General features: G+C 39.4%; 1 protein-coding gene across 1 annotated transcript in view; it reads left to right on the plus strand.

Moving 5' to 3' along the window:
- Positions 1–15,952, plus strand: part of LOC124776994 (unconventional myosin-XV-like) — a 465,068-nt gene that overhangs the window by 210,367 nt on the left and 238,749 nt on the right. The window contains exons 37-39 of the mRNA XM_047252242.1: positions 3,154–3,263; positions 3,742–3,839; positions 7,702–8,030. Of these exons, the coding sequence (XP_047108198.1) occupies positions 3,154–3,263; positions 3,742–3,839; positions 7,702–8,030 (537 nt within the window). The remainder of the gene's footprint in view (positions 1–3,153; positions 3,264–3,741; positions 3,840–7,701; positions 8,031–15,952) is intronic.

The following is a 15,952-nucleotide window of genomic DNA, read 5'->3' on the forward strand; positions in this document are numbered from 1 at the left end:
TACGAGTATGAGTGTGGAATGTAAGATGCTGAATTTAGTAGGAAAGCTTGGAAAATTTGAAAAGGGAAATCTCAAAGATTCAGTCTAGATATAGTGGGGACCAGTGAAGTGAAATGGAAAGATGATAAGGATTTCTGGTCAGACTATTACAGGGTAATATCAACAGCAGCAGAAATGGTAAATCAGGCATGGGATTCATTTTGAATAGGAAAGTAGGACAAAGTGTGGGCTACTGTGAACAGTTGAATGATAGAGTTGTAATGATCAGATTCGACAGCAAACCAATTCTGACAACAATAGTTCACTTAGATGCGCCAACATCGCAAACAGAAGATGAAGAGAAAGAAGTTTGTGAGGATCCTGAACATAAATTCAGTATGCAAAGGGAGATGAAAATCTAATAACTGTGGGGGATTGGAACCTGGTTGTAGGGGAAGGAATAGAAGAAAGGGTCATGGGATAATATGGACTTGGCAGTAGGAATGAGAGAAGAGAAAGACTAAAGTAAATTTCACTATATAATAATGAAAACTCTCTTCAGTAATGACAAGAGGAGAAAGACTCAGAGACACGGGAACATTCCAGCTGGATTACATCTTGGTCAAACAAAGATTCCAAAATTAGACACTGGATTATAAAGCGTATGCAGGAGTGGATATAGATTCAAATTACAATTTAGTAATGATGAAGAGTAGACTGAAGTTCAAAAGAATCATTCGGATGAATCAGTGTGGAAGGAAGTGGGATACTGAAGTACTGACGAATGATGAGACACATTTAAAGTTCAATGAGGATGTGGATACTGCAGAGCAAGGAGGACATAAAAAGCAGACTAATGTTGTGTTGGCTACTGTAGGAGTCAGTTCGGACACAAACATGGAAGGAGGGACGTTGCGATGGCCAGTTGTAGGAATCCAAATCATCTGTACAAAACACTTGAAGATTAATATAACTCTTTATGTCTAAAAAGACAATAAACTTAACTTCTCTTTAACCTTGTGCCTCTTACATACAAGGACTCTACTCTCTATTACTACTCACAGAAGCAGGCTAAGTAACGTCCTCCAATTACTTCGTCCTGATGCTCTTAAAGCCTACAGCCAAACTCGGCCGACCAGTGATGGGCGATTAATTAAATCAGCATTGATAGGGGTGCTGAACTCTTGTCTTCCTGGAGATGTGGCGCTGCGGTGCTCTTTCCATTGGCATGTAGGTTGGCATCTTCTTGATGCCATTTTGCAACGCTGTGCTACTTAGTGTGCAGTCGATGCTTTAGGTCTGCACAAGTAGCGCAGACAGAGAGGGCATTCCTTGCCAAGAGAAATCTACTGGTTTCAAACATAGGTCTTGATTTGAGGAAGAAATTTCTGAGAATGTACGTTAGGTGCATAGCATTGTGTGGTAGTGAATCATGGACATTGAGAAAACTGGAGCGGAAGAGAATCTGAGCATTTGAGATGTGTTGCTGCAGAAGAATGTCGAAAATTAGGTGGACTGATAAGAAACAAATGGAAAACACTGGCAAGAAGAAGGGGCATGGTTACAGGACATGTGTTATGACACCACCCATCAGTCATTTCTCTATAAACCTCTACACTTGTGTACAATCAGTGTTTAAAAATTTACAGAAGCAAGTCACTGAAAAAACAATACTGTGTAACATATAGTTATGACGAGGCAATTTGTAAGGAACATAAATGAGGCATTATTTGGCAGGAAGCTAAACATTTGCTTAAAATGGTATATGTTAGCGTATGCAGCACTTACATAGTTGTATTTCTCAAAATAGAAGTTGCTATGATATGGTACATTCTTCGATTATTCATCATTAAAGTGCAAGTGCAGAGTTTCCATGAAGTAACTAAAGTGCAGTGTAATGGAACAACTCGTGGTAGCAATTGGGATAGCTTGACCACTGTGGCTTTTTGTGTTGGATTATAGCAGTGCAATACACTGAAAATGATGAGTTATATGCAAGTAGCCATTGCCAAGTGTTCATACAGTTTTATTTATTTCATTTTATTTTTTACATTCTACAGTGCTTTAATCAGTACAGTGTAACTCCACAAGTTATTGTTTACTCTCCAGTGAATATGTTGTGTGTTCATGATGGACAGTTGATGAAGATAAACATCATACTACCATGTATCACAGAGAAAATGCCACAGAAATGTGAGAGGTTGATCAATGATGCTGGGATCAAATATTTTAAAAATAGTGTATGACAAAATGTCAGGTTTAAAATCAGTGTATTCTATGGAAAATGTGTGCCCTCAGTTGATAGCAGATTGTTAAACTAAATAAAAATTACAACAATAAAGCATGTAGAAAACAAGAAATCATCCAAAGGATTAAAATGTCATATAAGTGGAAAGTACTTAGAACAAATAAATATCTCACTCTTGTCCACTAAAATCCTAGTTTAAAATAGGAGAAGAAAATTTGCCACTTGTGAGACCATCATGTAAAACATGTGAAAGGAAAGATCACACAATATCATCGATTTAGAGTTTCAACTTATTGTGTACTTTTGCCTATATTATGTAACAATTGTCTTAACTGAAATGAAGGCACCATAGATGTAACTACAAGCTGTGTTGCAATAGAAAAAGCCTGCAACATTCACAGTTTTCTGTGTAATATTACATTAGTGTGCACCAAATACTTTTTAAGTAACTCTCCCTTTTAAAATGACAGTATTACAAAAAGGATGGATCACGACTCACCTTATAGAGGAGATGCTGAGTTGCAGACAAGTACAACAAAAAGTCTGTTAAATGTGGGATCTTGCCATAAAGGCCTCCTTCTAACATAGAAAAAAACAAACACATTCACACAAACACAACTTACACACTCGCACGACCACTGTCTCTTGCCACCGATGCCAGACCTTTTATGATATTTATAGTCCTTCGATGATGAGATCATTAAGCAGGTGATATGTAGCATGTAGCATTATAAGTAGCACAGATTATTTCCATTTCATAGAATATGTTTCCTCAACTGACTCATTAATTCCTTTAACTTTCTAAAATTTATTGCTCGTACATATTAGATTTTGAAACACACTAGAATGCTGTATTTATTATGAAAAATAAGACTGAAAATGAGTTTTAGTACACATATTGTATGCCCTTTTCAATATCTGTGCAGGGCAAGTAACAAACCAGAGAAGCCAGCTGTTCTTCCTGCTAAGCGAGAAGATGCTCGTCCAGTGAGGAAGTTAGAAGATAATCGCCGACACATGCTAGAGCAGCAACTGAGTGAGTTGTGCTAACTATTACAGTACAATATATTGGAAATTTAAGTTATGTATTTTTAGCAAGGTAATGTTGAATACCATGGGTCTGACAGAATGAGCGACTTATACAATAAAATACTTTGGCTTTTTATCTCTGTTTAGAGGACAGTGGAGAGCTTATCATCCGTGGTTAATGTACTTGTGGCAACAGGCTCATAATTGGTTTTTAGCACCAGTTTCTTGTATGTGTTGTTCTCCTTTGTGCGTGATTCATAGAGTATTAAATTCCTGTAACTTGTTCGGAAGAAAATGACTGGTGCATCTTTCATTTCCTGTTTCATTTTAAATCTTGTTCATATATCTTACAGTCTGCTTTCAAAACTAGATATTTATTCATTTGTCAGAAATACACCTGTGCTTATTAATAAACTGTACATTTCAACTTTGAATAGAATTTAAAATATGTGTTCTGTTTCATTGCCACTCTGATTTTCTTCTAGCCGGTCGGTGGGACTCTGTTGACTCCATTGCAGACATTCGAGGTGTTAGCAAGGAAGAACGATCAGATGTACAACAAACAAATATTGTCCGGAGCCAGGTACCACCTCTTTTCATATTCAGACACAGTTTTACATTGATAGAAAATTCAAGAGGGAATATAATGTGTATATAAGGATAGACCACTACTTTTAAGTCAATTCCACCAACTATCCCCAATCTCTCTGTACGGAGCATTGACTGTCTTCTTTTTTATATCATAAGCACATCTTTAGCAGAATGGTTTAAGCAGTTGGTACAGTCTCTGAAGAGCCTCTATAGATCCAAAACTTGTTATCATAGACAATTGTATAATTCTCTCCTAACATTCTTGAATTGAAAAATTGAGACAGGAATGTTATGTAAATGTTTGCATAGTGTACTTTTTGCCCCAAGTTCAATTATGTGAGGGTCATTCAATAATTAAAGAGACAAATTGGCCTCGAGAAAAAAGTGTTTATTTTTACAAAACAATACTTTTTCTACTTCTCAATATAATCCCCTTGAACATTTATGCACTTGTTCCAACAGGCTACAAGCTTTTATCTTGATGTTTCCCACAAACTTGTTTATGTCCTCATTGTCCTGGAACCTTTTCCCACGTAATGCCTCCTTCAGTGCACCAAACAAATGGAAATCACTAGGTGCTAAATCATGACTGTAAGGGGTTGAGGCAGTACTTCGTAGCCCGTTTTGTCAATGGTTTTTTGGGTTAGTTGAGCTACATGAGGATGTGGGTTGTCTTGCTGAAGAATCACACTTCTCCTCTGAGATCCACAATGTCTCCCTCTCATGACTGGCTTCAGCTTGTTTAAAAGCAAATCTGAGCAATATTGGCTGTTCGTTGTTTGCTGCTCTTCGAGATAATCATGAAAAACTGGACCTTCAGTATCCCAAACCCCTGTCAACATGACTTTTCCTGCTGATGCTTGGGTTTTGATTTTTTTCTTGACAGGTGAGTTATTGTGCTTCCACTCCATGCTTTGTCTTTTTTGATTCTGGCTCATAACAGTGAACCCAAGTTTCATCACAAGTTAAAATTTTGTTGAATAAGTGCTCACCTTCTCTTTTATAATGTTTTGTTAGCTCTGAGCACACTCTCAGCCTTGTTTCCTTGTGTAGCCGCATCACCTCCTTTGGAACCCATCTTGCACGTTTTACGGTGCTTCAGATTGTTAAAGGTAATGTTTATGAGCTGTACCAGTAGTAACTTGAACTTTATCAACTATCATTTCCACAGTCACACGATGGTCAACACGAATAATGTCATCAATTCAATTTTCAAGTGAGGGAGTTGAAACTGCAACTGGTCAGCCAGAACGATATTCGTCAGTCACTGAGTCGCAACCATTTTTGAACTGCTCTACCCACTTGTAAAAATTTGCGCGATTCATACAATCACCTTCACCATCAACTTTGGACATTCTACAGTGTATATTCACTGGTTTCTCACCTTCAGCAAGTAAAAAACAAATAATAGAACGTTGTTAACAAATGTGGACATTTCAAGTGGACTCGCTGTTATGTCCTAGCCAGTAATGCCAACCGAGCCCGCTGCCAAAAGGTTGGCAGCATCAAAGTCCGGACGCCGTCCGCATAAGCAGCGCCAGCGATACAGGAAATCGCCGCAAGTCTGCGCGCGCCACCGCTGGCTTCTGGGTTCTTAAGCGCAGGAGTCGCCAGCGCTAGGACAGTTCTGTATTCGCCGCTCAGTTGTATACTCGCCACCGAAGTGTGTACTTGCTAGACAGTTGTGTGTTCATCGCGGCAGAGTTGTTGTTTGTCGTCAGCCGATGCTGACCTAGCCGCTCCGACTCGAACTAGACAGATTTCTGTAGACACCGATTACACGACCTTGTTTCTGTATCTTCATTAAATAAAGATAAGTACCGACTTTTATTTAATCAGAGTGTTTGGGGTTTCATCTTTCTGTTTACTGTTCCAGCGGACCGGTCGGCCCGCTATTAAAAGTGTGGCGGTGACTTCGTAAGCCATTTCTACAGCCAAGTGTTTGTCGCTACGAACACCGCCATAAAACTCGCCATCTTGAAATGTGTTTTTGAGGTTATAAACAAATGTTGATATATCAGCTGAGCAGGGATCATCCCAGTGATGCCAATTTAAAGTCATAAAAGTACCAAACTTGCCCTACTAACAGTTTTTTCCCCAGACCAATTTGTCTCTTTAATTATTAAATGACCCTCATATTTCCATTGAGTTTGTCTCATCAGTTTACATTGAATAATTACATTGTCTGCTTAAGTGTAAATAATCTTTTGACAAAATATTTGCTTCCAATATTTTTTTTGTTCCTCTGTATTATAAAATTAATCAATCAATTGTAAACATAGAATACAACACTTACCGTATTTACTCGAATCTAAGCCGCACTCGAATCTAAGTCGCACCTAAAAAATGAGACTCGAAATAAAGGAAAAAAAAATTTCCCGAATCTAAGCCGCACCTGAAATTTGCGACTCGAAATTCAAGGGGAGAGAAAAGTTTTAGGCCGCACCTCCAAATTGAAACAAAGTTGGTCCATTGTAATATGAGACACAATTTACGTCGAATGAATGACGATACAGCGACAGTAGTTTGGTTCGAGTCGTAAGCTTAGCAGTTAAGCTTTACCAGGTAGCCATTGCTATGCGTCAGGCGCTCCGTCCGTATTTATACGAGTACCCTTCCTTTTTCACGTGCTCTGTCTGGTTTGAATCGATTGCTTTGATCTGATAAGTGCCGTTTTCTTTGTTATAGGTGTTCACGTCATCCTAAGATGAAAATGCATTACTGTACTGTGTCATGCATTGTTTGTCGCATTCTGATAGTGCGTGTTTACGGCCTGTCGCCGCTCGCGGCACGGCTTGCTTTTGTGCGCGCTACCGCCGCTTAAAAAGAGAGGAATCGTCTCATTAGCGAAACAATGGCAAGAGACTGCTATTTGTTGTTACTTACACTGCTGCTTTCTTTGATAATGATCAACAAGAACCAAATAATAGACTGCGTATGATAGAACATGTTCTGAACGAGAGTTCGGCGAAAATTTTTCTCCGTTTGAAAATCTTTGCGGCCGCTTCTTTAGTACATCAAATTCTGCATAGAAATTAGAGTCATCTTAGATTTAAAAATCTAGTCAGTTGCCGTGCTTCATTTCTGACTGTTTCATATTAGGCATAAGAATAATACGAATATAAACATGACACGATATGTATATTCTTCCGCGTGTGCTGTTGTCTCACTCTAGTTTCGTAGTTTATTAGGCAGACAGGATTTAAATGAGATAGCAGCAAACGCGAAAGAATACATGGCAAAATGTTTATATTCGATTATTCTTATGGTGAAGAGAATACTGCATGTGATTCACATTTCATCAGGTTCCTATTAGCAGCCATCTCTTCTCACTGGTAGGAAAAAATTCAGAACATAGAGTTGGCCATATTGACAAACATCCTAAACAGTCTTGCCAGTCGGATTTTCGTAGTAAATTGAAATTCTGCTACATTCGAAGATGAACAATACGGAATTTGTATTTACTTCGTTGGATAATGTATGAAAATGCAGTGGTCGAAACTAAACTCGGGGCAGAGAAAAAAAAAGCTCGTCTTCCACCTTTCTTTTTTTTCTTTTGACAGCAGAAGTTATAGTCGTAGCTGCACCTACCAACATTTTTCTGAACTTCGCTTGCTTTGCACTCGATTCTAAGCCACAGGAGGTTTTTTGGATTACAAAAATTGGAAAAAAAGTGCGGCTTAGATTTGAGTAAATACGGTACTTCAGTTTCTTGAGGAACTGAAGTTGGAATTTCATGTGAAACCATAAAAACATTAATTACCATTTTTTAAAAGCCAAAGTTGTACATTTTATTTTACAGTTATAAATACATTATTCCTAGGGAATCTATGAATCTGTTACATCTTCTGCAGGTAGAACGGATGGAAAAAACAACTCCAAACCGCATAGAGGAAAAACTACCTACCACGAATGGATGGGATAGGCCAAGTGCAAATGCAATGGCTGATAAGGCAGCTTGGGAGAAAGGTATAGGCATGAGTGGCTGGGAAACAGCAACCTGGGAAAGAGAACGTGAGCCGTGGGAGAGGCATACAGGTGTCACACCGAATTCTGGTTGGGACACAAAGCCAGCACCATCTGCTGCCAGCAGCTGGAGGCCTGCTCCTCCACCACCTCCTGTCACCCCACACTTCATCGATACATCCCCTACATCACGGGCCAGCAGCTTCTATTCCCAGAGGTAAATTACATTTAATTTTTAAACTAATGCAGAAATTTTTATGGTAATATATACTGAAGCACCAAAGAAACTGGTATAGGCTTGTGTATTCAAATACAGAGATATGTAAACAGGCAGAATACGGCACTGCAGTTGGCAACGCCTGTATAAGACAACAAGTGTCTGGGGCAGTTGTTTGATCAGTTACTGTCATAGTCGGCGCACAAGCAATAGGACACAACATCTCCAAGGTAGCGATGAAGCGATGAAGTGGGGATTTTCCCATACGCATTTCACAAGTGTACCTCAAACATTGCTAACAGAAGTGCAACCCTTCCGCAAATTGTTGCAGATTTCAATGCTTGGCCGTCAAGAAGTGTCAGCATGCAAACCTTTCAACAAAACATCATCTGTATGGGCATTCAGAGCCAAAGGCCCACTTGTGTACCCTTGATGAGTGCATGACACAAAGCTTTATGCCTTGCTTTGGCCTGTCAAAACCGACATTGGACTGTTTATGACTGGAAACATGTTGCCTGGTCGGACGAGTCTCGTTTCAAATTGTATTGAGCGGATGGGCGTATACAGGTATGGAGACAATCTCATGAATTCGTGGACACTGCATGTGGAGGCTCTGCAATGGTGTGGGGCATGTGCAGTTGGAGTGATATGGGACCTCTGAAACATCTAGATACGACTCTGACAGATGACACATATGTAAGCATCCTGTCAGATCACCTTCGTCCACCCATGTCCATTGTGCATTCCGATGGACTTGAGCAATACCAGCATGACAATGCAATATCCCACACGTCTAGAATTGCTACAGAGTGGCATGAGGAACACTCATCTGAGTTTAAATGCTCCTGCTGGCCACCAAATTCCCAGACAGGAACATGTTGCTGGGTGTTGTTTGGTAAGATGCCTAAAAACTACTCAGGGCATCCTCTCTAGGTAACACCATGACTATTTTCTTTAGTCTTGATTTGAACATCCTGGTCAGCAGTTAAACATTTGTGTTTGATGATGGATGGAATGACTATGTGGTCAGGTGCTGGATTCCATTTTGTGCCGCACTGTCAAAGGAAATTCATCGAGGGTACCCTGAAGATTCTGGTCCAGCACAAAACAGATTGGCTCCTGCTTGTCGCAGTCGACACACAGGGATAAGGGATCCGCATTTGCGTGCTGTGAGGTGGGGCTGTAGTGAGTATTGTAGAAATAATTACTCAGAAACATAGCCCACCACTGTAGATAATATGCCTTTCTGTCTGGGAGCTTGGGCTGGGGACCAAATAGTGAGATAAGTTGCTTATTGCATGTAATAAGATGCTGTACAAGAAAACATGAAACTTTTTTACTCTGTATATGATCCTGAGCCCTCTTTCTCAATCCATGAATAATTTCTGTGTGCTGCCAACAAGATCTTAGAGTTGACTGCAGTAAGCTGCTCCAAGCCATCAGGATTTTTCTGAGAGTGCATAGTGCAATTTCTGTATTGACACATGTCAGTGGCCAGAGTCAAAGGCTTACCAGGAGTGAACATGGCCAAACACAGATTGGAGTAGAGATGCTGCTTCAAGTTTTGGAATTTTGACCGAATGCCTCCATCCACACAAACTTCACTCATTTCTTACAATGGTTATTTATTGGATGACAAAAGTGAGCAGCCCATGGAATGAATTTTGCATAGTTACTTAAAAAATGACTGTATGTCTCTAATACTCTTAGGAACTGACAAATTTTCTACTGCCACAATATGTTCTGGCATATACCAATCATAATTAACATGTACCCCAAGTATTGCACTGTTGGAGGGGGGGGGGAGGAGGGGGGGCAGGAGGGGCAGGCCAACTACATTTTTGAAGCATGCAACAAGGGCCATTCTTTAAAATTCACTGATAAACTGCGCACAGATTTTGCAAATGCTGTCTCACTCATGGTGTCAGTAACCCAAATGCCTTCTAAATCATTGTTGGAACGCAGAAAGTCTTTGATAAGTTGCTCGAGTAAATGCTTGGAATATTTGTGGAGCTGAAGCCGAATATTTGTGGAGCTGAAGCTACACCAAATGGCAAATGGGTAAGTTGCCAAATCGCACAAGGAATATTTAATACTAAAATTTGTCGAAACTCAGCATCCAGTGGCAACTGCAAGTGTGTATCTCTGAGGCCAGTTTTGTAAAAATGACTGCCGGCCAACTTAGCTAGCAACTGCTTGGGGTGTAGTATGCAGGGTGTGTTGAGTGTCCTTGAAATCGCCACCAAGTCCAACATTGCCATTAGGTTTCTGGATCACGACTAGGGGGTGGCACACTGGCTTGATGAAACCAGTGACACCATTCCAAGATTCTGCCGCCTGTCAAGTTCTGCTTTCACTTTATCTCACTTAGTAAATTGCATGGGGTGGATGTGACAGAACTTAGGAACAACCCAAGGTTTCAATGTTATACAGGCCTCAAAATTGGTGGCTTTACCCATATCCTTACAAAAAATTTAGTGAAGACTGCAGCAATGCATTCAGGTTCTGAAATGGGACTGCCTGAGAGACAAGGTTTACTGTATCAAACAGTTCAAATCAAGAAATACTGTAAGCATCAAGTGCAAAAGTGTTTTCTGTCAACTGTAAATTTACAACCAAAAGCATGAGCTGATGTTCCACATTTTTGTATCTGGTCATTGCAACTAGTAGTTATTGCCAAAAGGGACTCCATTGTCAACTATAAGAGATAGTGTAAGTTGGGCCACCTACAAGGTGATAGATATCTAAATTGATCAGACTTGCTGAAGTCGCTGTATCTCATTGAAACTTTTTTACAACCATCAGCTGTCTACAAGTGTGTCATGACATGGTGTGGCTGAAGGCTTGCTGAGGTTCTCATGGGCTTTATTGCAAACATGAGAAAGTTTTTCCGCAGTGCTGGGTACTGTCATTTCTTGCACACAGCTGCTGAATGTCCTGGCATAAGGCAGCCTCACCAAGTTGCAATGAAATATAGTTGTTGTCTCGTCTCACATAATGGCCAACAATCTGGGTAAGACTGTCATAATGATAGGGGTGACTCTGACACTGTGTAAGGATGGTGCTCTGCATCTTTTGTGAATTCAGTGGGTGACTCTGGTAGCAGAGACTGACAGTAGTCTCTGGCATTGCCCACCTTTGTTGCAGCACCAGGATGCACAGAACCCATTCTGTTTATACACTTGACCAACCACCTTGATTACATGGTTGCTAAAATCTCAATGGCCATTGATGGGGACCTGAGCCACTGGTGTAACTCGACAAGTTTTCCACCTCCCAATCATCTGAAAACACATTTTGTGTTGCTGCAATCAATTCTTCGACTCTGCAATATGTCTTACCTCATCTGACGTTGGATCCAAATATGCTGACACTTTAGTCTGTACTGTTCTGTTGAGCACCAGCTGCACCATCACATCTCATGTGCCAGCTTTCTCTCCCCTGACAACTGGAAACCCTGGAGCATCCATTATGTGGAGGCATTGTTTCTCTCTTTGACTATCTCTTCGCGAATGGATATACATAGAACATTGTTTCTGTGAACTTCTCATGTAATTTGTGGTGTTTATTCCTTATCTTATCCATGACAAGCATTAAAATAATAGTCTAGCCATCACCAGCATACATTAACACAAAAATGAACATGGTATGGTCAATGCAAAGTCAAAGTGCTCGAGAGTAGCAGACAGTAGAATTATGTATTAGCTAGTGTGCCATATGATACATTCCCTTTTGCTATTGCACATCTTCACACCACATGTCTCATTAACTTCACACCATTATAATGCACAAATAAAGATAGTACATTTGCCAAAGCACAAAGCACATTTGAAACAAGAAGAAACAAATTGTACAGATCTGAAAGGGAGTTGGACAGAAGGAAACCACTTTAAGGCCTAATTAGTGTTCCCCATTGTTTGAAGACTGGAAGCATAATAAAAGCTCATAAAAATTATAAGTGATGTCTTTATATGATAAAGGAACTTTCAGTTAATGCAAAGTTTTTTGTGTAATTATCATGCAAGCTGACTGCTTGTAACATCAGACATTGATGAGCTCATATCGCTAAATAAGAAGCGGATGTATACTGTCAAAATAGTTGCATGCACCCCCTTGCGGCTGCCTCTGATGTTGATGTACCATTTTTCTAAAGTGTAGCTTACCAGTGTCGTAATGAATATAGCCTGTATTTCAAGACAACATTATACTGTATGTGTATCACATAACCAGCACTGATAAGAAATAATTTTCAGTGATAGTCAGTTTACATTCATTTTTGTAATCTTCAATGGATTGGGGGAAGGGGGGGGGGGGAATGTTATGCATCAGTGTCATTAACCACTCTCTACTCTGCTTGCAAATGGTGTATGGGAGGAGCAACTGCCTGAACACCTCTGTAGGAGCCCAAATTTTTCTAATTTTATCCTCATAGTCTCTATATGATACATGTGTAATTAATATATTATTTTTCTCAGAAGGTGATTTTAGAAAGTTTAAGAGCAATCCTGTTTTTAAAGTACAGACAGTTTATTTGTCTATATGCCTCTGACTGGAGTTGGCTGAGTGTATGATGTATAAACTCATGACTCCTCAGCCTTCTCCATGTGTGAATCATTGCAGGAGAATAATACACAAACTTGAACATCAAGAATTTTGTAAATAGTTCCCTTAGTTGTCATTTCCTGATAATTAATTTTAATTGTATGAAGCTTAGCTTTGAATCCCTTTTACAACAACTAGTTTATGTAAAATTTTCATATAAAGTGATAATGCCAGGATATTGGCTGTTGTGATGGACTGTAGTGATTTATTGCATATGGTGCAGTCAAACAATACAGAGTCTTTACATCACTTCTTGTACTTTGCTTTATATTTTCTTATGTATTGGATTAGGTTCTGATAACCTGTAAAACTTTCTGCATTTTGTTCTTTATGATGTGCTGAATGATATCCACTGCTGATACCGTATTTACTCGAATCTAAGACGCACCTGAAAAATGAGACTCGAAATCAAGAAAAAAAAAAATTCCCAAATCTAAGCCGCACCTGAAATTTGAGACTCGAAATTCAAGGGGAGCGAAAAGTTTTAGGCCGCACCTACAAATCGAAACAAAGTTGGTTCATTGTAATATGAGACACAATTTAGGTCGAATGAATGACGATACAGCTACAGTAGGTTCGAGTCGTAAGCTTAGCGGTTAAGCTTTACTGGGTAGCCATTGCTATGCGTCGCGCACTCCGTCCGTATTTATACGGGTACCTTTCCTTTTTCACGTCTGGTTTGAATTGATTGCTTATTTTGCTTTGATCTGGTAAGTGCCGTTCTCTTTGTTATAGGTGTTTACGTCACTCTAAGCTGAAAATGCATTACTGTACTGTGTCATGAATTGTTTGTCGCATTCTAATATGAGTGTATACGGCATGTCCCCGCTTGCGGCATGGCTTGTTTTCGTGCGTGCTACCGCCACTTACAATAAAAAAAGAGAGAAGTCATTTCATTAGCAAAACAACGGCAAGAGACTGCTATTTGTTGTTACTTACACTGCTGCTTTCTTTGATAATGATCAACAAGACCCAAATAATAGACTGCTTTTGATAGGAGACGGTCTGAACGAGAGTTTAGCGAAAATTTTTCTCCGTTTGAAAATCTTTGCAGACGCCTCTTCAGTACATTACATTCTGCACAGAAATTAGAGTCATCTTAGATTTAAGAATCTAATCAATTGCCGTGCTTCATTTCTGACTGTATCACTATTAGGCATAAGAATAATACGAATATAAACATGACATGATATGTATATTCTTCCGCGTTTGCTGTTGTCTCACCCTAGTTTCGTAGTTTATTAGGCAGGCAGGATTTAAATGAGATAGCAGCAAACATGAAAGAATACACGGCAAAATGTTATATTCGTATTATTCTTATGGCAAAGAGAATACTGTATGTGATTCACAATTCATAAAAGTTCCTTTTAGCAACCATCTCTTCTCACAGGTAGGAAAAAATTCAGAACGTGGGGTTGGCCATATTGACAAACATCCCAAACAGTCTTGCCAGTCGGATTTTCATAGTACATTGAAATGCTGCTACATTCGAAGATGAACAATACGGAATTTGTATTTGCTTCGTTGGATAATGTATAAAATGCAGTGATCGAAACTCGGGGTGGAGAAGAAGGCTCGTCTTCCACCCTTATTTTTTTTAATTTATTTACTGACGCGGAGGTTTTGGCGCTAGTATTTATCTTTGTGCCTGCAAAGCATGCCTATGCATCGCTACCTATATTCAACGGCAGAAATCACTTGTGGCAGCACCTACCAACATTTTTCAGAACTTCCACTTACTTTGCACTCGATTCTAAGCCGCAGGCAGTTTTTTGAATTACAAAAACCAGAAAAAAAGCGCGGCTTAGATTCGAGTAAATACGGTAATGTCTCCCCACTGAAGAAAATTTGTTGGTCCTACCTGCCAGTACATCTTCAATTTAGTTAGATATCTACTTAAATATTCCATAAGCACATGTCCTTCGCTGATACATATCAATTCTCTGTGTACAGTGATTGCTTTACATGAATATTGGACATATTACCATGCATTCATTGCCTTTTAAAAGAGCAAACTAGCTAGTTACCAAACTGTAGAAGATATACACACTAACGAAAGAGGAGAACAAAACGTGTCTGTAATACAGACTTCTTACCAAGGTAAAAGAAAGGAAATGTTTGATTCACACACAACTAGTTAAAGATTAAGTAGAAAATATTGAAAATCATATAGGTAGGTCAGATAACCAATGAAAGAATACTGAATCACATTGGGGGGAAAAGGTTTTATGGCACAACTTCACTAAAAGAAGGGATATATTGCTAGGACACAGCCTAGGGAATCAAACAATACCTAATTTGTTAATGGAGGGAAGTGTAGACTTAAACATTCTAGATGTAGAACAGTGTTTGCATACAGGAAGCCAGTTCAAAGCTGTGTAGCTCATAGCAGCTACACAAATATGAAGAGACTTGAACAGGATAGAATAGTGTGTAAAGCTGCATCAAACCACTCTTCCAATGGCATCCTGGTCCACGCTGCTGGAGATGGTGGTCATATGTATGTGAGACGTGCTTGTTTGTGTGAATGAATGTGTATGTGTGTTATGTGAATGAATGTGTGTGTGTGTTTCCTTTTCTGACGAAGGCTGTGGCCAAAAGCTAATGTGAAAGTGTCTTTTAGTTGTGGATGGCTGCAACTTAACATGTCAAGTAGCAATCTATCTTTTCCTGACATTGTTAAAGATGAGGAAAATATGATGTTGTATTTAATTCTCTCTTTTAGCACAATTCTTGTGTTAGTAGTTGTTCTAAGCCATTTATTTACAAAACTTTTAAGAACAAAAGAGGTGTTGCTAATTTATTTAAATGGAATAGCTGGAAGCAGCTACAGTGGAAAGACAACTGTGAAGCAGTAGCTGAACAGCATTCTTATCAATATTGATAAGCTTCTTTGTTGCCCTCAGAAATCTGAATTTTTGCTATGTTTAAGGAATAGTATGACAGTTTATCCATGTAACTTGGGAATCATTTGTAATCTGCAGTTCTTTTGCACAGATGTGAATCTTTCTTCCATTCTATTTTGAGATAAGTCAGACTCTTCATTTTATGATAGTCCAAAAAGAGGTGGAAAAATACTGCTATAAAAATCTTTGATCATATATCCAATGATGGTAAATGCCTGTCTCATAGCAAAGCTAAATTTGAAAGAAATTTGAAAAAGTTCCTTGTAGACAAACTTTCTTTTCCAAAGAAACTTGGCCGGCCGGGGTGGCTGAGCGGTTCTAGGCACTACAGTCTGGAACCGCGGGACCACTACAGTCGCAGGTTCGAATCCTGCCTCGGGCATGGATGTGTGTGATGTCCTTAGGTTAGTTAGG

This window comes from Schistocerca piceifrons, chromosome 2 (assembly GCF_021461385.2).
Source record: "Schistocerca piceifrons isolate TAMUIC-IGC-003096 chromosome 2, iqSchPice1.1, whole genome shotgun sequence".
Classification (NCBI taxonomy): Eukaryota; Metazoa; Arthropoda; class Insecta; order Orthoptera; family Acrididae; genus Schistocerca; species Schistocerca piceifrons.